Source organism: Cherax quadricarinatus, chromosome 79 (genome assembly GCF_038502225.1).
Source record: "Cherax quadricarinatus isolate ZL_2023a chromosome 79, ASM3850222v1, whole genome shotgun sequence".
Taxonomy (NCBI): domain Eukaryota; kingdom Metazoa; phylum Arthropoda; class Malacostraca; order Decapoda; family Parastacidae; genus Cherax; species Cherax quadricarinatus.
Genome location: NC_091370.1, coordinates 7,118,907 through 7,139,844, shown reverse-complemented (window position 1 = coordinate 7,139,844; position 20,938 = coordinate 7,118,907). Strand labels below are relative to the sequence as shown.

Below are 20,938 nucleotides of genomic sequence, written 5' to 3'. Positions count from 1 at the left end.
TCCAAGTGTTGAAACATTCCAGATTGTATATATGATGACCAAAATAATGTAATGGCTCTCCATGATATATGGAAACTTCAAGAAAAAAATTTACAACACGATACTTATAAACAACACGTTCCTTTCAGGCCTGTCTAGTAAAAACTCCTTCATTTTATAAAATCAGAAATTCTAGTATTGATTGTATCAAGATTTTATTGGAGCAATGTCTGATTTTTTACTCCAAGAATATATTTTCACATAAAATTCCTGACTGAAGTATTATTAATGCTCGACCTTAATTAACTTTACTGAAGAAATCGCTCCTTAAAAATCTCATTAGTTTCCATTTTTACCAAATTTCTTCCTGGGTTGAATAAACACTAATTTGCATTGCACTAATGTTCCACACAGCCAGTGGAGAAACGATGTATTACATGTCAGTTTTTTTTCTATGTAATATACCTATTTTTCTTTGATATCTGAAAAAGGAATGCAATGTGTAAATGGCAAACAGGAAGTTGTAAATAGCTGAATTTTTTACCGAATTTTGTATCTATGGGAAAGTTATTACAGGAAGAATTGTTAACGTTCATAACTAAAGAAAATAAGTGTTTTAAGTTGCAAGATTGTCATGAAAGAGAAAAACTAAATAAACTGGTTACTGTATTACTGCTAGTACTTAGCGATACTTTTTAATACTCTCAACTGCAGAAAAAAATATTAATTAAAATGGATTCATCATTGCACAAAACTTTTTTTTTTTTACAATGGTGCTAATAAAGTGTAAATTAATGTCAATGACCAAGAACAATCAACTATCACTGTATGTGAAAAATACAATCAGAACAGAAAATAAGTAATAAAATTCTTAGTTAAAATGATTATAATTAAAAAGATTGTAGTTAAAATTATTACAATTAAAATTATTGCAGTTAAAATTAAATGAAAATAGTTACACAGAGTAAGAGAATAAAGTTGGATTAAATAAAAACTCTACAAAACATACTACTTTTACTACTACTATACTACTACTACTACAACTACTACTACTACTACTACTACTACTACTACTACTACTACTACTACTACTACTACTACTACTACTTCTACTACTACTACAAATAATAATAATAATGAAAACTATCATAAAATAATTACAAAAACAATAATAAGAATAACAATAATAATACTAACAGTAGTAATTATAATGATGCTAAAAACAATATAATGATTGAGTAAACTGGTGAGAATGACACAAGTAAGCCATGGAAGGGAGACGGTTGGGATAGAGGTGGTGGTAGACTCATCAACTGGTGTACTTCTGCTCCAATCGCTCGTTCATTCTCTATCACTCAATTCTAACGATATTATGCTTGGAGCATTCATGACAATTGTTGCATAACAATAATATCCTGCAGACAGAAAAGTTGAAAGAGAGAGATAAAGGAATGAAGGCTAATTTGTTGGGTGCGGAATTTCTAAAAGAAATGCCCAGAAAGAAATCAAACTAGATGTATTTTTGTCGCTGCGCAATCCGATAAGTGAATCCACGACTGGTGTGGGTCGCATCATGGGACAAAACTGACTTACTTTGCTGGAAATGCTCTGCATAAAAAGTGGATTTCTATGTAGTAGTATGTCACTGATGTCAGCTAGGCATGATTAGAAATAAGTAAAAGTGTTAACTTCATTTAGTTATTATAATCTAAATAAACTTTATATTCTTTAATAATAATAATAATAATAATAATAATAATAATAATAATAATAATAATAATAATAATAATAATGTCATTATTTCTACACGAACAACACTTAACTCTGCTGGGTGCGTGATCTTTGTAGGATCGATAGCTGAGTGGATAAAGTGACATGCACTTTATTTTGTCTCTTGAGGAGGGACAATGTGTCGTTGGGGTCGAGACCTGGCCTGCCGCAGTTTGGTAAATGATTCAAAACGAGATGTTTCGTGTTTTCATTGCTGTATAGACTGCTTGTGGAGGCGGGTATTCAAACAGGAGGAGGCTGAAATTAATTCTTGAACATACTACTGCCTCGAGTGTCCTCAGATCACGAACAACACCTAGCTTTGGTGGTTGCGTGATCTTTGTAGGATAGATGGCTGAGTGGATAAGGTGACATGTACATTATGCTGCTGCTTGAGGCGGGACAATGTGTCGTGGAGTCGAAACCTTGCCTGTCATAGTTTGGTAAATGAAACACGCACGAACAATTTGAGGTATATACAGAGAAATATAATGATCAGCAGGATTCGAACGTATCTTTGAAAGATAACATAGTTCAGTACATGATGCCTTAGATCACTCAGCCACAGATGCCTCATAACGCTAGGTAATCTGATAATAAGCAATGTTTCTTTCTATTGCAGGGGAACACCACTGAGCCTTAGGAATGGTTTCCAGCTATATCATTGCACTCGTGTATGTGATGATCACAGGCGATACTATATCAATGCACCAGGCAGATACTTGTTGAGGTATATTAAGAGAAAGATCCCGGTCAGCAGGGTTCGAACCCAGGTTTGGAAAATAGAATATATATCTGTATATTAAGGGAGAGAGAGAGAGAGAAAGAGAGAGAGAGAGAGAGAGAGAGAGAGAGAGAGAGAGAGAGAGAGAGAGAGAGAGAGAGAGAGAGAGAGAGAGAGAGAGAGAGAGAGAGAGAGAGAGAGAGAGAGAGAGAGAGAGAGAGAGAGAGAGAGAGAGAGAGAGAGAGAGAGAGAGAGAGAGAGAGAGACACCAATGGAAATAAGTCACTCTGTCTGACTTTTTAGGGTTATCCTAGGTTCTCTACACATATGCTGCTATGTATGATAATTCTATGTAACTGTATTTGAGTATACCTGAATAAACTTACTTACTTACTTAGAGAGAGAGAGAAAGAGAGAGAGAGAGAGAGAGAGAGAGAGAGAGAGAGAGAGAGAGAGAGAGAGAGAGAGAGAGAGAGAGAGAGAGAGAGAGAGAGAGAGAGAGGGATGGAGAGAGAGAGAGAGAGAGAGAGGAGGACCAGTGTCGGAAGAAAAAGGAAGTTGATAGACAGGACCACCTGTTTAGAGACCTGTTCTCAGAACAAACCAGCAAGATCTCTGAATTGGCGAATACACTCACACGACAACCACTCAACTACTCCTATCTCAGCCCAGCAGATGGTATTGTACCTTATACAAGACCACAGACTTACATCTCTGCAGCTGCCTCAGTGCCTTACTTCTCTCGAGGACAGGCACCTTACATGCCTTACACACCCACCACCTCAAGCTGACCACATCATGAGGAGCCAGTCTATCAGCATCCTGTAGGCCAACTGTGAAGGAAAAGTTCAACAGATAGAAGTGGCGAGCAGTATATGGCAACGATAGTTTGATTGCCGGCTGCTTGTTAAGGTAGAGTCAGTCTAGCTCCCGCTATCCCCTCCCCCCATTTTTCCCCATCCTGAAAGGTGACGTGTGGGGCTCAGACCAAGCAGTAATCACTTGTAATAAAGTTGGTAGAATTACCGACAGTATGTAAAGTAAAAGGACACAAGTACAACTAATGTGACATTTTATTGTGGCAATGTTTCGCTCTCCAGGAGCTTTATCAAGCTTGATAAAGCTCTGGAGAAAGGCGAAGTTGCCTCAATAAATGTCACATTGTTGCACACTGTCCTTTACTTTACAGTAATCACTTGATTCACAGCTCCTGGCACAACTGTAAGTAAAAGCCTCTGCTCCTATTCTAGTGAACATATTGGTTGAAAGCCTCACTTTTGACCAATAATAAACTTAGTCCTTTCAGCCTTTATCTCCATGTTAGATGTTTAGATAATCACCATTGCTTTTAAATACAGTATTTATGATGGAGAGTGATTTCTTAAGCAGTGGGTAATCTGTGTCTATTTCCAGCTTGGAATGACAGCTTGGGTCATCTGCCAACTAACGAAGTGCTGAAGGAGACGGACTGAAAAGGTCATGAGACGTCACTTATTGATCTACCTACCTGATTACTTACAGTAAACCGCAGACGACTACCTTTTATCTTCGAAGTGGTAAAGAACCTGCGTTCCTGCCATCTGGACTGACTATTCAAGGCTATAGACTCTGTGAAGAACTAGTCGTTGGGCTGTCACCAACACCTGTGACTCTCCCACATCATCAGTAACGGCTACAATTTCTAGAAGACAGTGTCAACCTCCACCAGACACTCCAGTATAACTGTACATATTAGCGTTGAATTTAAATGTCATTTTTTAATTTAATTTTTCATTTTTCTTTCAAGTAGGATACACAGTCATCTTTCAATGTTTTATCTTTGCATTACTAAATAATAAAGTGTTTATCTTTGTGAATTATTATTTCCTTTTCTATTCATTAATTTTCCTGAGGAGGAGCCAGCCTTGGTAATACTGTCTGAAGTTGTTACAGGGCTGAGTAAGCCTTCACACCAACATTACACATTTCATTATTAATGTTGGAGAGCTCACACACAGTTTTGTGAAAACTCGACGTCCCGACATGATAGCTGTTGTTGAAACATTTTTGGACGACAGGACTCCAGAAAATTTTGCAAGAATTGCTAGCTATACTTCATGGATGAGAAGGGACAGGCAAGGGCAAAGAGGAGGTGTTGCTGTGTACCTCTCTAAAAGTGTACATGCCCAGCACATTGATGTTGCCATCTCTACTCATCTTGAAATAATGTTCTTCAAGCTATGCATAAGCACTAGTTACTGTACTATCATGTGCAATGAACAGACCTCAGTGGCAACATGCAGATCCCATCAACTTCCTAATGGAAAATGTGGACTCCCTTCTGCTACAATACAACTGTCAACATGTCTTAATTGTTGGTGACCTCAACCAACACCTTATAAAGAGGGACTTTGATGACCTTCTTGCAATATTTGACATGAGAAACTTTGTTGATTTCCCTACTCACATCTCTGGTTCCTCCTTTGACCCAGTAGTGAGCAATCAAACAGAATGTATAGTCACTTGTCAACCCCTCGGCTACGTTGGATCGTCTGACCACAAGGCTGTTTTTACGACACTTAAGATCCCAAAAGAACGAGGTGAGGAGTCCACACGCACAACCTGGTTATGAGAAAGAGGTAATTGTCTAGCCCTATACTCTGAGCTTGCCACCACAAATTGGAATGCTCTTCTCCATGGGGATATTGACAACCAAGTGAAAGCCTTCACTGGACACATCCTTAATCAACAAGAACACATTCCTCACCGGCAATATGAAACAGAAGCCACAGATCAGCCTTGGTTTGGCTTTCGTTGTAGAGAGGCTGCTACTGCTAGTACAAGGCATGGCGAAAGTATAAGAGACATCCTACCACCTATAACAGGAACTTGCACAGGCAAGCCTGTAGGCATATGGTGACCTTCGTGAATGGGCCATCGCTAAATGGGAGATGGATAGAAAAAGAAAGCTAGTATCAGGTAGGGTATGCTCCATACCTGGTGGTCCCTTGTCAAGGACAGACAAGGTTATCTGCCTGATGAACTCATTCCACCTCTAACTCGACAGGATGGGACCACTTCTGCTAGTAGTCAAGAGAAAGCAGACCTCTTTGCCGAACACTTTGCTACCAAAATGCAAGTTCCTGATCCAGCGAGGGACCCTCCTTGGCTAGCTGCAAGAACTGTGTCAAAACTGGCAGCTGTAACAATAAGGTGCACTTCCTTCTTAAATCACTTGACCAAGAAAAGGCTGTGGGCCCAGACAAGTTGAGCCCAAGATTGCTGAGAAGATGTGCAGACCAGCTAGCAGCACTTCTAACCAGCATCTTTCAGCACTGTCTAGTACAGTGTACATGGCCTTCTCTGTGGAAAGAGGAAAATGTAGTCCCTGTTCACAAAAAGTAGAGCAGAGCAGAAATCAACAACTATAGACCAGTGTCACTCCTGTCAATCACTGGCAAGTTCCTGGAGACAAAAATCTCAAGGCAACTAAGTGGCACCAGTCACTGGATGAATCCAAAGTCAGGTCTGTGGTAGCACTTGACATTGCTGGTGGTTTCGACCGGGTGTGGCACCAGGGCCTCTTCAATGACGTTCTTCATCTCATCCCAGAATCCCATGCATCAGCAGACGACTGTAAACTGACATTCATTTATCCAAGAGAAGAAATGCAGCTGCTCTAAGCTACATCAATCACCAGCTCAGAGTTATATCAACTTGGGGAAATAGATGGCAAGTAACATTTGCACCTGAGAAAACACAAATGATAAGGATCTCTAGGCACCATGATGGTAATGCCAGTGCAGTAGTAAGGATGAATGGGAGAGTGTTGGCACCTGGGGAAAAAGTTGATATCCATGGGGTGAAATTTGACTCCAAACGGACCATGAAAAACCACGTTGCAAATCTTGCAAGCATGGCAGACAGGAAACTTACAGCACTTCGCCGTATCTCGCATCTGCTTGACAGCAGGGTTTGCAAGATCTTGTATGAGGCACAAGTACGCTCACGCCTTGAGTATGCTCCACTTTCTTGGTTCGCTTGCCCCCCTTCTCATCTGCGACTGCTTGACAGAGTAGAGAGCAGAGCAAGACGTCTCATCTCTCGCTTTGACCAATTCTGGATAGATCTGTCATTTCAGCAGAGCCTTCAATACAGGTGGGATGTGGGTGGCCTTACTCTTATGTACAAGGGCAATATTGTAGTAGTTCCACACTTGGATCCATTTCGAGGAGAGCGTGAGGCAAGTTTCTATACTACAAGACGGGAAGAAAGCAGCAACTTAGTTCTGGCTCTACCCTTCTCCAGAACATCACTTCATCTAAGATCATTTATCCCCAGGATGACTCGAGTCTGGAACACATTCGTTCAGTATTATGATGTCAGCGAGATAAAGTCAGTTGATCAGAGGAAAATGCTGGCCCACAGATGGCTCCATCTTCATCCTGTTCCCTACTTGTATGTTTCATAACTCTAAAAATGCTTTCGAATGAGCTAATGTAGGTAACAGCTCCTAGCTTGTCAATAAAGTTGGGAATCCTTAACTTGTAAATAGCTTGTCAATAAAGCTAGGGATCCTTAACCTAACCTTGTCAAAGCCTATGTAAAAAAAAGAGAGAGAGATAGACAGAGAGACAGAGAGACAGAGATTGAGAGAGAGAGAGAGAGAGAGAGAGAGAGAGAGAGAGAGAGAGAGAGAGAGAGAGAGAGAGAAAGAGAAAGAGAGAGAAAGAGAAAGAGAGAGAAAGAGAAAGAGAGAGATAATGCAGCATAATGATGTCAACGAGATAACGTCAGTTGAACAAATGAAAATGCTGGCCCACAGATGGCTCCAACTTCATCCTGTTCCCTACTTGTATGTCTCATAACAATAAAAATGCTTTCAAATGAGCTGATGTAGGTAACAGCTCTTAGCTTGTCAATAAAGTTAGGAATCCTTAACCTGTAAATAGCTTGTCAATAAACCTAGGGATCCTTAACCTTGTCAAACCATGTAGTAAAAAAAAAAAAAAAAAAAAAAAAAAAAAAAAAAAAAAAAAAAGAGAGAGAGAGAGAGAGAGAGAGAGAGAGAGAGAGAGAGGATAGCGTTAACGCATGGAGATCATAAAAAGTTGTCAATGTCCTTCAATATATAGAGGTACAGTGACAGCATGTGGGCGGGTCTAGCTCGTGTGTGGTATAAAAGGACGCCGTACCTTCAGCTTCTCACAGTCGATACGCAGATCCGTCTGAGCCATGAACTCCCTGGTAAGTTACATTTTCTCACACTCAAAGTGCTTGATGCTCACCATTGTTAAATGTATTAAGATTTATTTCAGGTAAAAATTGTCTAAATCTGCGTTAAGTTTGAACTTAACCAACAACACACATTGAATCCTTTTCTAAAAAGACCCTACAATTAAAGTCAGAGGCATTTAAGTATTCAAGATATATATATATATATATATATATATATATATATATATATATATATATATATATATATATATATATATATATATATATATATATATATGCAATAAGATCACAGTAAACAGTTGATTTTAAAATATGCAAAAATAACACTGAAAGAGTAGTGAAATTTGAAGCGTTTCGTGACTACTCACATTGACAATGTAGTAGTCACGAAGGACTGGAATTTCATACTATGCATATATATATATATATATATATATATATATATATATATATATATATATATATATATATATATATATATATATATATATACATATATATATATGTATATATATATATATACATATATATATATATGTATATATATATATATATATATATATATATATATATATATATATATATATATATATATATATATATATATATATATATATATATATATATATATATATATATATATATATATATCAAACACTGATCTCTGGCTGACTAGAGATTTGAACAATGCAAAGGAATTCAGAGAGCATGAGAAATATACACAGGCTGATGCATGCAGGGGATGAGATGAAAAGCTGTAAGCCTTCTCCCTGAAAGCTGGCTGCCTTGGATCAAACGTGTAGCTCATGCTACACGCCAAGCATTGGTCCAGTGTGGGTAGATTGGTAAAGCACTGCGTACCTTGTCCTAAGGTTCGTAGGTCCGAGTCTCCTTCAACCAGAGATCAGTGTTTGTATATTTCGCATGCTCAGTGAATTCCTTGCATATATATATATATATATATATATATATATATATAGATATATATATATATATATATATATATATATATATATATATATATATATATATATATATACAATAAGATCACAGTAAACAGGTGATTTCAAAATATGCAAAACAACCACTCTGAAAGAATAGAAATTCCAAGCGCTTTCGTGACTACTCACATTATCAAGGAACTATGAAAGTGAAGCATCCAAGGAAGCTATATAAGGGGTCGGCCAGCACCTCACTATCAGATCCCACAACGGTTAAACACGTGACGCGTGGCGAGCCAACTTGGACAGGTCCTTTGCAAAACTCACCCCCAAGCTATTTATTTGTCCAGTGTATTATTAAATTCTACCCAAATTCTATTAATTATAAATGGATCTAATTTATATAAAACAAATGAAATATTCATATTATTGTCAAAACTGCTTTTTATGAAACAAGATTCAATTATATTCCTGTATATATATATATATATATATATATATATATATATATATATATATATATATATATATATATATATATATATATATATATATATATATATATATATGTATGTATATATATATATATATATATATATATATATATATATATATATATATATATATATATATATATATATATATATATATATATATATATATATATATATATATATATATATATAAATATATATATTTATATATATATATATATATATATATATATATATATATATATATATATATATATATATATATATATATATATATATATATATATATATATATTTATATATATATGTATAAACATTTGTGTATAGACCAGTCATTCCCCTGGCTAGATATTCTATTTGATTTTCATTGAACTTTTGATATAATATATTACTTTAAAAATATTGACCTGAAAGAGTGAGGTATATGTACCTATTTTGAAAAGCCGTAGTAACTCTTTACCTAATAAGTAATCTACAAAACACTCCTCTGCTTTTTGTACTATGAGTTGGTAAGTTGTCCTTACTAAGGACTAGTAATTAAAACATTACTGCCATAATAAGTTTTAAAATAAATATTTATGTCAATATTTAAAATAAATATTAATGTCAATCCAACAGGTCATTGTAGCCGTCTTGGCCACATTCTGTAGCTACCACAAGCGCTGCACCTTCCCCAGATGCCGAGCCTGGTTACCTAGGAGGTTTCGGAGGTTTCGGAGGCTTTGGAGGCCATAGAGGCTTCGGAGGCTTTGGAGGCCATAGAGGCTTCGGAGGCTTTGGAGGCTTCAGGGGAGGATATGGAGGCTATGGATATCGTGGAAAGAGGAGCGCTGAGCCTGTCGCTGAGGCTGCTGCTGAGCCTGAAGCTGATCCTGGTTACTTGAGAGGCTATGGAGGCCTGGGTGGCTTTGGAGGTTTTGGAGGATTCGGCCGCGGCTTCGGAGGCTTCGGAGGCTTCGGACGAGGGTATGGCAGCTATGGATACTATGGATAAACTATTTCTGTTATCAACTGTCCACTCTCAGTTCTCTTTACCATTTTTTTAAAAAAATACAAAAATAAACATACAGAGCAAAAATATTTATTTTTATTGTTGTAACTCAGATCCTCCAAGTGTTGAAACATTCCAGATTGTATATATGATGACCAAAATAATGTAATGGCTCTCCATGATATATGGAAACTTCAAGAAAAAAATTTACAACACGATACTTATAAACAACACGTTCCTTTCAGGCCTGTCTAGTAAAAACTCCTTCATTTTATAAAATCAGAAATTCTAGTATTGATTGTATCAAGATTTTATTGGAGCAATGTCTGATTTTTTACTGAATAATATTTTCACATAAAATTCCTGACTGAAGTATTAATAATGCTCGACCTTAATTAACTTTACTGAAGAAATCGCTCCTTAAAAATCTCATTAGTTTCCATTTTTACCAAATTTCTTCCTGGGTTGAATAAACACTAATTTGCATTGCACTAATGTTCCACACAGCCAATGGAGAAACGATGTATTACATGTCAGTTTTTTTTTCTATGTAATATACCTATTTTTCTTTGATATCTGAAAAAGGAATGCAATGTGTAAATGGCAAACAGGAAGTTGTAAATAGCTGAATTTTTTACCGAATTTTGTATCTATGGGAAAGTTATTACAGGAAGAATTGTTAACGTTCATAACTAAAGAAAATAAGTGTTTTAAGTTGCAAGATTGTCATGAAAGAGAAAAACTAAATAAACTGGTTACTGTATTACTGCTAGTACTTAGCGATACTTTTCAATACTCTCAACTGCAGAAAAATATATTAATTAAAATGGATTCATCATTGCATAAAACTTTTTTTTTTTTACAATGGTGCTAATAAAGTGTAAATTAATGTCAATGACCAAGAACAATCAACTATCACTATATGTGAAAAATACAATCACAACAGAAAATAAGTAATAAAAGTCTTAGTTAAAATGATTATAATTAAAAAGATTGTAGTTAAAATTATTACAATTAAAATTATTTCAGTTAAAATTAAATGAAAATAGTTACACAGAGTAAGAGAATAAAGTTGGATTAAATAAAAACTCTACAAAACATACTACTTTTACTACTACTATACTACTACTACTACAACTACTACTACTACTACTACTACTACTACTACTACTACTACTACTACTACTACTACTACTACTACTACTACTACTTCTACTACTACTACAAATAATAATAATAATGAAAACTATAATAAAATAATTACAAAAACAATAATAAGAATAACAATAATAATACTAACAGTAGTAATTATAATGATGCTAAAAACAATATAAGGATTGAGTAAACTGGTGAGAATGACACAAGTAAGTCATGGAAGGGAGACGGTTGGGATAGAGGTGGTGGTAGACTCATCAACTGGTGTACTTCTGCTCCAATCACTCGTTCATTCTCTATCACTCAATTCTAACGATATTATGCTTGGAACATTCATGACAATTGTTGCATAACAATAATATCCTGCAGACAGAAAAGTTGAAAGAGAGAGATAAAGGAATGAAGGCTAATTTGTTGGGTGCAGAATTTCTAAAAGAAATGCCGAGCAAGAAATCAAACTAGATGTATTTTTGTCGCTGCGCAATCCGATAAGTGAATCCACGACTGGTGTGGGTCGCATCATGGGACAAAACTGACTTACTTTGCAGGAAATGCTCTGCATAAAAAGCGGATTTCTATGTAGTAGTATGTCACTGATGTCAGCTAGGCATGACTAGAAATAAGTAAATGTGTTAACTTCATTTAGTTATTATAATCTAAATAAACTTTTTGTTCTTTAATAATAATAATAATAATAATAATAATAATAATAATAATAATAATAATAATAATAATAATAATAATAATAATAATAATAATAATAATAATGTCATTATTTCTACACGAACAACACTTAACTCTGCTGGGTGCATGATCTTTGTAGGATCGATAGCTGAGTGGATAAAGTGACATGCACATTATGTTGTCTCTTGAGGAGGGACAATGTGTCGTGGAGTCGAAACCTTGCCTGTCACAGTTTGGTAAATGAAACACGCACGAACAATTTGAGGTATATACAGAGAAATATAATGATCAGCAGGATTCGAACGTATCTTTGAAAGATAACATAGTTAAGTACATGATGCCTTAGATCACTCAGCCACAGATGCCTCATAACGCTAGGTAATCTGATAATAAGCAATGTTTCTTTCTATTGCAGGGAACACCACTGAGCCTTAGGAATGGTTTCCAGCTATATCATTGCACTTGTGTATGTGATGATCACAGGCGATACTATATCAATGCACCAGGCAGATACATGTTGAGGTATATTAAGAGAAAGATCCCGGTCAGCAGGGTTCGAACCCAGGTTTGGAAGAGAGAGAGAGAGAGAGAGAGAGAGAGAGAGAGAGAGAGAGAGAGAGAGAGAGAGAGAGACCGAGACCCCAATGGAAATAAGTCACTCTGTCTGACTTTTTTGGGTTATCCTAGGTTCTCTACACATATGCTGCTATGTATGATAATTCTATGTAACTGTATTTGTGTATACCTGAATAAACTTACTTACTTACTTAGAGAGAGAGAGAGAGAGAGAAAGAGAGAGAGAGAGAGAGAGAGAGAGAGAGAGAGAGAGAGAGAGAGAGAGGGATGGAGAGAGAGAGAGAGAGAGAGGAGGACCAGTGTCGGAAGAAAAAGGAAGTTGATAGACAGGACCACCTGTTTAGAGACCTGTTCTCAGAACAAACCAGCAAGATCTCTGAATTGGCGAATACACTCACACGACAACCACTCAACTACTCCTATCTCAGCCCAGCACATGGTATTGTACCTTATACAAGACCACAGACTTACATCCCTGCAGCTGCCTCAGTGCCTTACTTCTCTCGAGGACAGGCACCTTACATGCCTTACACACCCACCACCTCAAGCTGACCACATCATGAGGAGCCAGTCTATCAGCATCCTGTAGCCCAACTGTGAAGGAAAAGTTCAACAGATAGAAGTAGCGAGCGAGTATATGGCAACGATAGTTTGATTGCCGGCTGCTTGTTAAGGTAGAGTCAGTCTAGCTCCCGCTATCCCCTCCCCCATTTTTTCCCCATCCTGAAAGGTGACGTGTGGGGCTCAGACCAAACAGTAATCACTTGTAATAAAGTTGGTAGAATTACCGACAGTATGTAAAGTAAAAGGACACAAGTACAACTAATGTGACATTTTATTGTGGCAATGTTTCGCTCTCCAGGAGCTTTATCAAGCTTGATAAAGCTCCTGGAGAGCGAAACGTTGCCACAATAAAATGTCACATTAGTTGCACTTGTGTCCTTTTACTTTACAGTAATCACTTGACTCACAGCTCCCGGCACAACTGTAAGTAAAAGCTTCTGCTCCTATTCTAGTGAACATATTGGTTGAAAGCCTCACTTTTGACCAATAATAAACTTAGTCCTTTCAGCCTTTATCTCCATGTTAGATGTTTAGATAATCACCATTGCTTTTAAATACAGTATTTATCATGGAGAGTGATTTCTTAAGCAGTGGGTAATCTGTGTCTCTTTCCAGCTTGGAATGACAGCTCGGGTCATCTGCCAACTAACGAAGTGCTGAAGGAGACGGACTGAAAAGGTCATAAGACGTCACTTATTGATCTACCTACCTGATTACTTACAGTAAACCGCAGACTACTACCTTTTATCTTCGAAGTGGTAAAGAACCTGCGTTCCTGTCATCTGGACTGACTATTCAAGGCTATAGACTCTGTGAAGAACTAGTTGTTGGGCTGTCACCAACACCTGTGACTCTCCCACATCATCAGTAACGGCTACAATTTCTAGAAGACTGTGTCAACCTCCACCAGACACTCCAGTATAACTGTACATATTAGCGTTGAATTTAAATGTCATTTTTTAATTTCATTTTTCATTTTTCTTTCAAGTAGGATACACAGTCATCTTTCAATGTTTTATCTTTGCATTACTAAATAATAAAGTGTTTATCTTTGTGAATTATTATTTCCTTTTCTATTCATTAATTTTCCTGAGGAGGAGCCAGCCTTGGTAATACTGTCTGAAGTTGTTACAGGACTGAGTAAGCCTTCACACCAACATTACACATTTCATTATTAATGTTGGAGAGCTCACACACAGTTTTGTGAACTCTCGACGTCCCGACATGATAGCTGTTGTTGAAACATTTTTGGACGACAGGACTCCAGAAAATTTTGCAAGAATTGCTAGCTATACTTCATGGATGAGAAGGGACAGGCAAGGGCAAAGAGGAGGTGTTGCTGTGTGCCTCTCTAAAAGTGTACATGCCCAGCACATTGATGTTGCCATCTCTACTCATCTTGAAATAATGTTCTTCAAGCTATGCATAAACACTAGTACCTCTGTACTATCATGTGCAATGAACAGACCTCAGTGGCAACATGCAGATCCCATCAACTTCCTAATGGAAAATGTGGACTCCCTTCTGCTACAATACAACTGTCAACATGTCTTAATTGTTGGTGACCTCAACCAACACCTTATAAAGAGGGACTTTGATGACCTTCTTGCAATATTTGACATGAGAAACTTTGTTGATTTCCCTACTCACATCTCTGGTTCCTCCTTTGACCCAGTAGTGAGCGATCTAGCAGAAGGTATAGTCACTTGTCAACCCCTCGGCTACGTTGGATCGTCTGACCACAAGGCTGTTTTTACGACACTTAACATCCCAAAAGAACGAGGTGAGGAGTCCACACGCACAACCTGGTTATGAGAAAGAGGTAATTGTCTAGCCCTATACTCTGAGCTTGCCACAACCAATTGGAATGCTCTTCTCCATGGGGATATTGACAACCAAGTGAAAGCCTTCACTGGACACATCCTTAATCAACAAGAACACATTCCTCACCGGCAATATGTAACGAAGCCTACAGATCAGACTTGGTTTGGCTTTCGTTGTAGAGAGACTGCTACTGCTAAGTACAAGGCATGGCGAAAGTATAAGAGACATCCTACCACTTATAACAGGAACTTGCACAGGCAAGCCTGTAGGCATATGGTGACCTTCAAAAGTGGGCCATCGCTAAATGGGAGATGGATAGAAAAAGAAAGCTAGTATCAGGTAGGGTATGCTCCATACCTGGTGGTCCCTTGTCAAGGACAGACAAGGTTATCTGCCTGATGAACTCATTCCACCTCTAAATCGACAGGATGGGACCACTTCTGCTAGTAGTCAAGAGAAAGCAGACCTCTTTGCCGAACACTTTGCTACCAAAATGCAAGTTCCTGATCCAGCGAGGGACCCTCCCTGGCTAGCTGCAAGAACTGTGTCAAAACTGGCAGCTGTAACAATAAGGTGCACTTCCTTCTCAAATCACTTGACCAAGAAAAGGCTGTGGGCCCAGACAAGTTGAGCCCAAGATTGCTGAGAAGATGTGCAGACTAGCTAGCAGCACTTCTAACCAGCATCTTTCAGCACTGTCTAGTACAGTGTACATGGCCTTCTCTGTGGAAAGAGGAAAATGTAGTCCCTGTTCACAAAAAGTAGAGCAGAGCAGAAATCAACAACTATAGACCAGTGTCACTCCTGTCAATCACTGGCAAGTTCCTGGAGACAAAAATCTCAAGGCAACTAAGTGGCACCAGTCACTGGATGAATCCAAAGTCAGGTCTGTGGTAGCACTTGACATTGCTGGTGCTTTCGACCGGGTGTGGCACCAGGGCCTCTTCAATGACCTTCTTCATCTCATCCCAGAATCCCATGCATAAGCAGACGACTGTAAACTGACATTCATTTATCCAAGAGAAGAAATGCAGCTGCTTTAAGCTACATCAATCACCAGCTCAGAGTTATATCAGCTTGGGGAAATAGATGGCAAGTAACATTTGCACCTGAGAAAACACAAATGATAAGGATCTCTAGGCACCATGATGGTAATGCCAGTGCAGTAGTAAGGATGAATGGGAAAGTGTTGGCACCTGGGGAAAAAGTTGATATCCATGGGGTGAAATTTGACTCCAAACGGACCATGAAAAACCACGTTGCAAATCTTGCAAGCATGGCAGACAGGAAACTTACAGCACTTTGCCGTATCTCGCATCTGCTTGACAGCAGGGTTTGCAAGATCTTGTACGAGGCACAAGTACGCTCACGCCTTGAGTATGCTCCACTTTCTTGATTCGCCTGCCCTCCCCTCTCATCTGTGACTGCTTAACAGAGTGGAGAACAGAGCAAGGGGTCTTATCTCTTGCCTGGGCCCATCCTGGATAGATTTATCATTTCAGGAGAGCCTTCAACACAGGAGGGATATGGGTGGCCTTACTGTTATGTACAAGGCCAATATTGTCAAAGTACCACACTTGGATCCACTTTGAGGACAGCGTGAAACAAGCTTTTGTACCACAAGATGGGCAGAAAGCAGCAACTTCACTCTGGCTGTACCCTTCTCAAGAACATCACTCCATCTGAGATCATATATACCCAGGATGACTCGAGTATGGAACATATTCGTACAGCATAATGATGTCAACGAGATAACGTCAGTTGATCAGATGAAAATGCTGGCCCACAGATGGCTCCAACTTCATACTGTTCCCTACTTGTATGTCTCATAACAATAAAAATGCTTTCAAATGAGCTGACGTAGGTAATAGCTTCTAGCTTGTAAATAAAGTTAGGAATCCTTAACCTGTAAATAGCTTGTCAATGAAACTAGGGATCCTTAACCTTGTCAAACCCTGTGTAAAAAAATTAGAGAGAGAGAGAGAGAGAGAGAGAGAGAGAGAGAGAGAGAGAGAGAGAGAGAGAGAGAGAGAGAGAGAGAGAGAGAGAGAGAGAGACGAGAGAGAGAGAGAGAGAGAGAGAGAGAGAGAGAGAGAGAGAGAGCTGAAGTCATGTCCTTGAAAATGCAGGAACAGTGACAGTGTGGGCGGGTCTTATTCCAAAGTGATATAAAAGGAAGCCCTTTCTCCAGCTTCTCACATTCGTCACATACTCTTGAGCCATGAACTCCCTGGTAAGTTACAGCATCTAACTCAAGTAGTTCCCAGTAATAGATAAAAAAATTAATTTTTTTAAGTGGAAGTATACAGTAAGAACCATTTTTCTACATTTGTGTTAGGGATAGGCTTAACGCCAACTTAGAATATATTGTCATGAGCTATATCCATTAGTCAATATTGACAATGTTTTCAGCATAATTAATTTCTATGTATAAACCAGTCATTACTACAGTTGTGAATCATATTTGTTTTTCTCTGGCTTTTTAAGGAAGCGAAACTCTTTAAAAATATTAAAATAAATAAGTGAGGTGTATGTACCTATGTTGACAAGCAGAAGTAACTTTTGGCCAAGTAATTATATTTTCTATAAACACTCCTCTGCTTTTTTCACTGTGATTTGACAACTTATCGTCACGAAAGACTAGTACTTAAAAGATAATTAAAATAAGATATAAAGTAAATGTTCATGTCAATCCAACAGGTCACTGTTGCCGTCTTGGCCACATTCTGCTTGGCTGCCACAAACGCTGCACCTTCCCCAGATGCCGAGCCTGGTTACCGGGGAGGCTTCGGAGGTTTTGGTGGCTTAAGAGGCTTTGGAGGCTTTGGAGGTTTTGGAGGCTTGAGAGGAGGATATGGAGGCTATGGATATCGTGGAAAGAGGAGCGCTGAGCCTATTGCTGAGGCTGCTGCTGAGCCTGAAGCTGATCCTGGTTACTTGAGAGGCTATGGAGGCCTGGGCGGCTTTGGAGGGTTTGGAGGATTCGGCCGCGGATTCGGAGGCTTCGGACGAGGATATGGCAGCTATGGATACTATGGCTAAACTACTCCTCTTATCAATTGTCCACATTACCATTTTTTTAAAATACTAAAATAAATATACAGAGCAAAAGTATTAATTTTGAGTGATGTAAATCAGATCCTCGAATTGAGAAGATTTCTCGACAACCAGGAACGTTATCAAATAATGAAGTGAAATGATAAAGTCCCTGGTAGCGAAAAGAAAATCTTAACATAACCCTCAGTATTTTTACTTTCCACAAGGATGAGGTGGTTGATGAAGCTCGGCAGAATTAACTATAGTTACCACACTGCTAATACTTGTAACTTGATGCTTGTAAGAGAGCTGCATAATGACAAAGGACAAGTTTTGCCTGCAGAGAGCTTCTTCAGTCGAATATAACACTAGAGACAGTAGACATGATTTTTGGTGAACAGTCCCTCAGCCAGAGTTATATTCGTTAGTATCAGACCGAAAAAGCCTGCTGTGGGGAAGGGAGAAAAGGATCGGTAATAAAAAAACCCGAGTGTTACTCATGTGCCTTATTCATCAACTTGTTAGTATCGAATATTATCATTTATACAATACAAAGATACAAGTTACAGATAAAACTCTTGGTAAGTCATGACTTGATTACAAAGCGTCCCAGTTAGAGATTCTGCAACTTGGACTTTTTCTCCATTGGCAATAAACCATTTCAACTGGTATGGGACTCTAGCTCCAGGGAATTGCAGCTACCCTCCATTTCCTTATATAAATTCTGATTGCCATCCATTTCCTAGGTGCTGTATACCCTTACATGTTTAGTGATCCAGTTATAATAATAATAATAATAATAATAATAATAATAATAATAATAATAATAATAATAATAATAATTATACTATCTCTATTAGTAGTGAAGGTCAGTAAAGTCAACGTTTATCTGACTTCATTGACCTGAGGCATTTAAGTATTCAATATATATATATATATATATATATATATATATATATATATATATATATATATATATATATATATATATATATATATATATATATATATATATATATATATATAGATATATATATATATATATATGTAGATATAGATATATATATATATATATATATATAGATATATAGATATATATATATATATATATATATATATATATATATATATATATATATATATATATATATATACATTTATATGTATATATATATATATATATATATATATATATATATATATATATATATATATATATATATATAGATATATATATATATATATGTATATATATATATAAATATATATATATATATATATATATATATATATATATATACATATATACATATATATATATATACATATATATATATATATATATATATATATGTATATATATATACAGTACATATCAATCTAATCACGAAACAAGTGGTACTGAATTATTTAACAAAAATGCGGCAGGCCAGGGTTCGACTCCACGACACATTGTCCCGCCTCAAGAGAAAACACAACGCACGTAGCACGTGATCCACTCCGTAATCGATCCTACTAACAACATGAACCTAGCGAGCTATGCTTGTTTCATGCTGCGATGGCACTCGTGGCAGTGGATGCTCAAAAATTATTTTTCAGCCTAGTTCCCTAGGTTCATATTGTTTATAGTATGTTGGGTTGTCTCTTGAGGCAGGTCAGTCACTGGATGAATCCAAAGTCTGTAGTGTAGTAGCATTGGTTATTGCTGGTGTTTTCGACTGGGTGTGGCACCAGTGCCTTTTAGCAAAACTGCAAGCTATGGGAATTGCAAGCTCTGTGCTATGTCTCCTCAGTGATTACTTTCATGATAGATCTCTAAGGGTACTTCTCAATGGAACGGAATCAGCAAGGCGTCTTAGTGGGGCAAGTGTTCCACAAGGAAGAGTGCTTGGACCATTGTTATGTAAAGTCTTCTTCAATGACCTTCATCCCATCGCAGAATCACCTGCATCTGCAGACCACTGTACACTGACACTTATCCAAGAGAAGAAATGGAAGCTGCTCTAAGCTACATCAATCACCAGCTCAGAGCTCTATCAGCTTAGGGAAACAGATGGCAAGTAACATTTGCATCTGAGAAAACACAAATGATGATGGTGTCTAGGCACCATGTTGGTAATGCCGGTGAAGAAGTAAGTATGAATGGGATAGTGTTGGTATCTGGGGAAGAGGTTGATATCATTGGGGTGAAATTTGACTCCAAACTGACTATGAAGAACCATGTTGTAAATCTTGCAAACAAGGGAGCCAGGAAGCTTACAGCACTTCGCCGTATCTCGCTTTTACTTGACAGTAGGGGTTGGAAGATCCTGTATGAGACACAAGTACGCACACACCTTGAGTATGCTCCACTTACTTGGTTTGCCTGCCTTCTCTCTCATCTGCGACTGCTTGACAGAGTAGATTACAGAGCAAGATGTCTCATCTCTCGCCTGGACCCATCCTTGATAGATCTATCATTTCAGCAGAGCCTTACTGTTATGTACAAGGTCAATATTGTCAAAGTACCACACTTGGATCCACTTTGAGGATAACAAGAAACAAGCTTCGATATCACAAGACGGGCAAGAAGTAGCAACTTCACTCTGGCTGTACCCTTCTCCAGAACATCACTTCATCTGAGATCATTTATCCCCAGGATGATTCGAGCATGGAACACATTCGTACAGCAGTATGATGTCAGTGAGATAAAGTCAGTTGATCAAATGAAAATGCTGATCCACAGATGCCTCCAACTTCACCCTTTTCCCTACCTGTACGTTTCATAACAATCAAAATGCTTTTGATGAGCTGATGTATGTATCAGATTTTAGCATGTCAATGAAGTTACGAATGATTAACTTGTAAATAACTTGTTAATAGTCCTAGGGATCCTTATCATAACGTTGCAAAACATTGAGTAAAGACAGAGAGAGAGAGAGAGAGAGAGAGAGAGAGAGAGAGAGAGAGAGAGAGAGAGAGAGAGAGAGAGAGTGAGAGAGAG

The 20,938-nt window shown here is 37.6% G+C and overlaps 1 protein-coding gene across 1 annotated transcript; it reads left to right on the top strand.

Annotated features, from left to right (window-relative positions):
- Window positions 1-17,116: 17,116 nt before the first annotated feature.
- LOC128702791 (neuropeptide-like protein 31) lies at window positions 17,117-18,038 on the top strand. The gene is made up of 2 exons (XM_053797222.2): window positions 17,117-17,152; window positions 17,620-18,038. Exons 1-2 carry the CDS (start codon window positions 17,141-17,143, stop codon window positions 17,959-17,961), a joined length of 354 nt encoding a protein of 117 aa, XP_053653197.2. The 5' UTR covers window positions 17,117-17,140; the 3' UTR covers window positions 17,962-18,038.
- The last annotated feature ends 2,900 nt before the right edge of the window (window positions 18,039-20,938 follow it).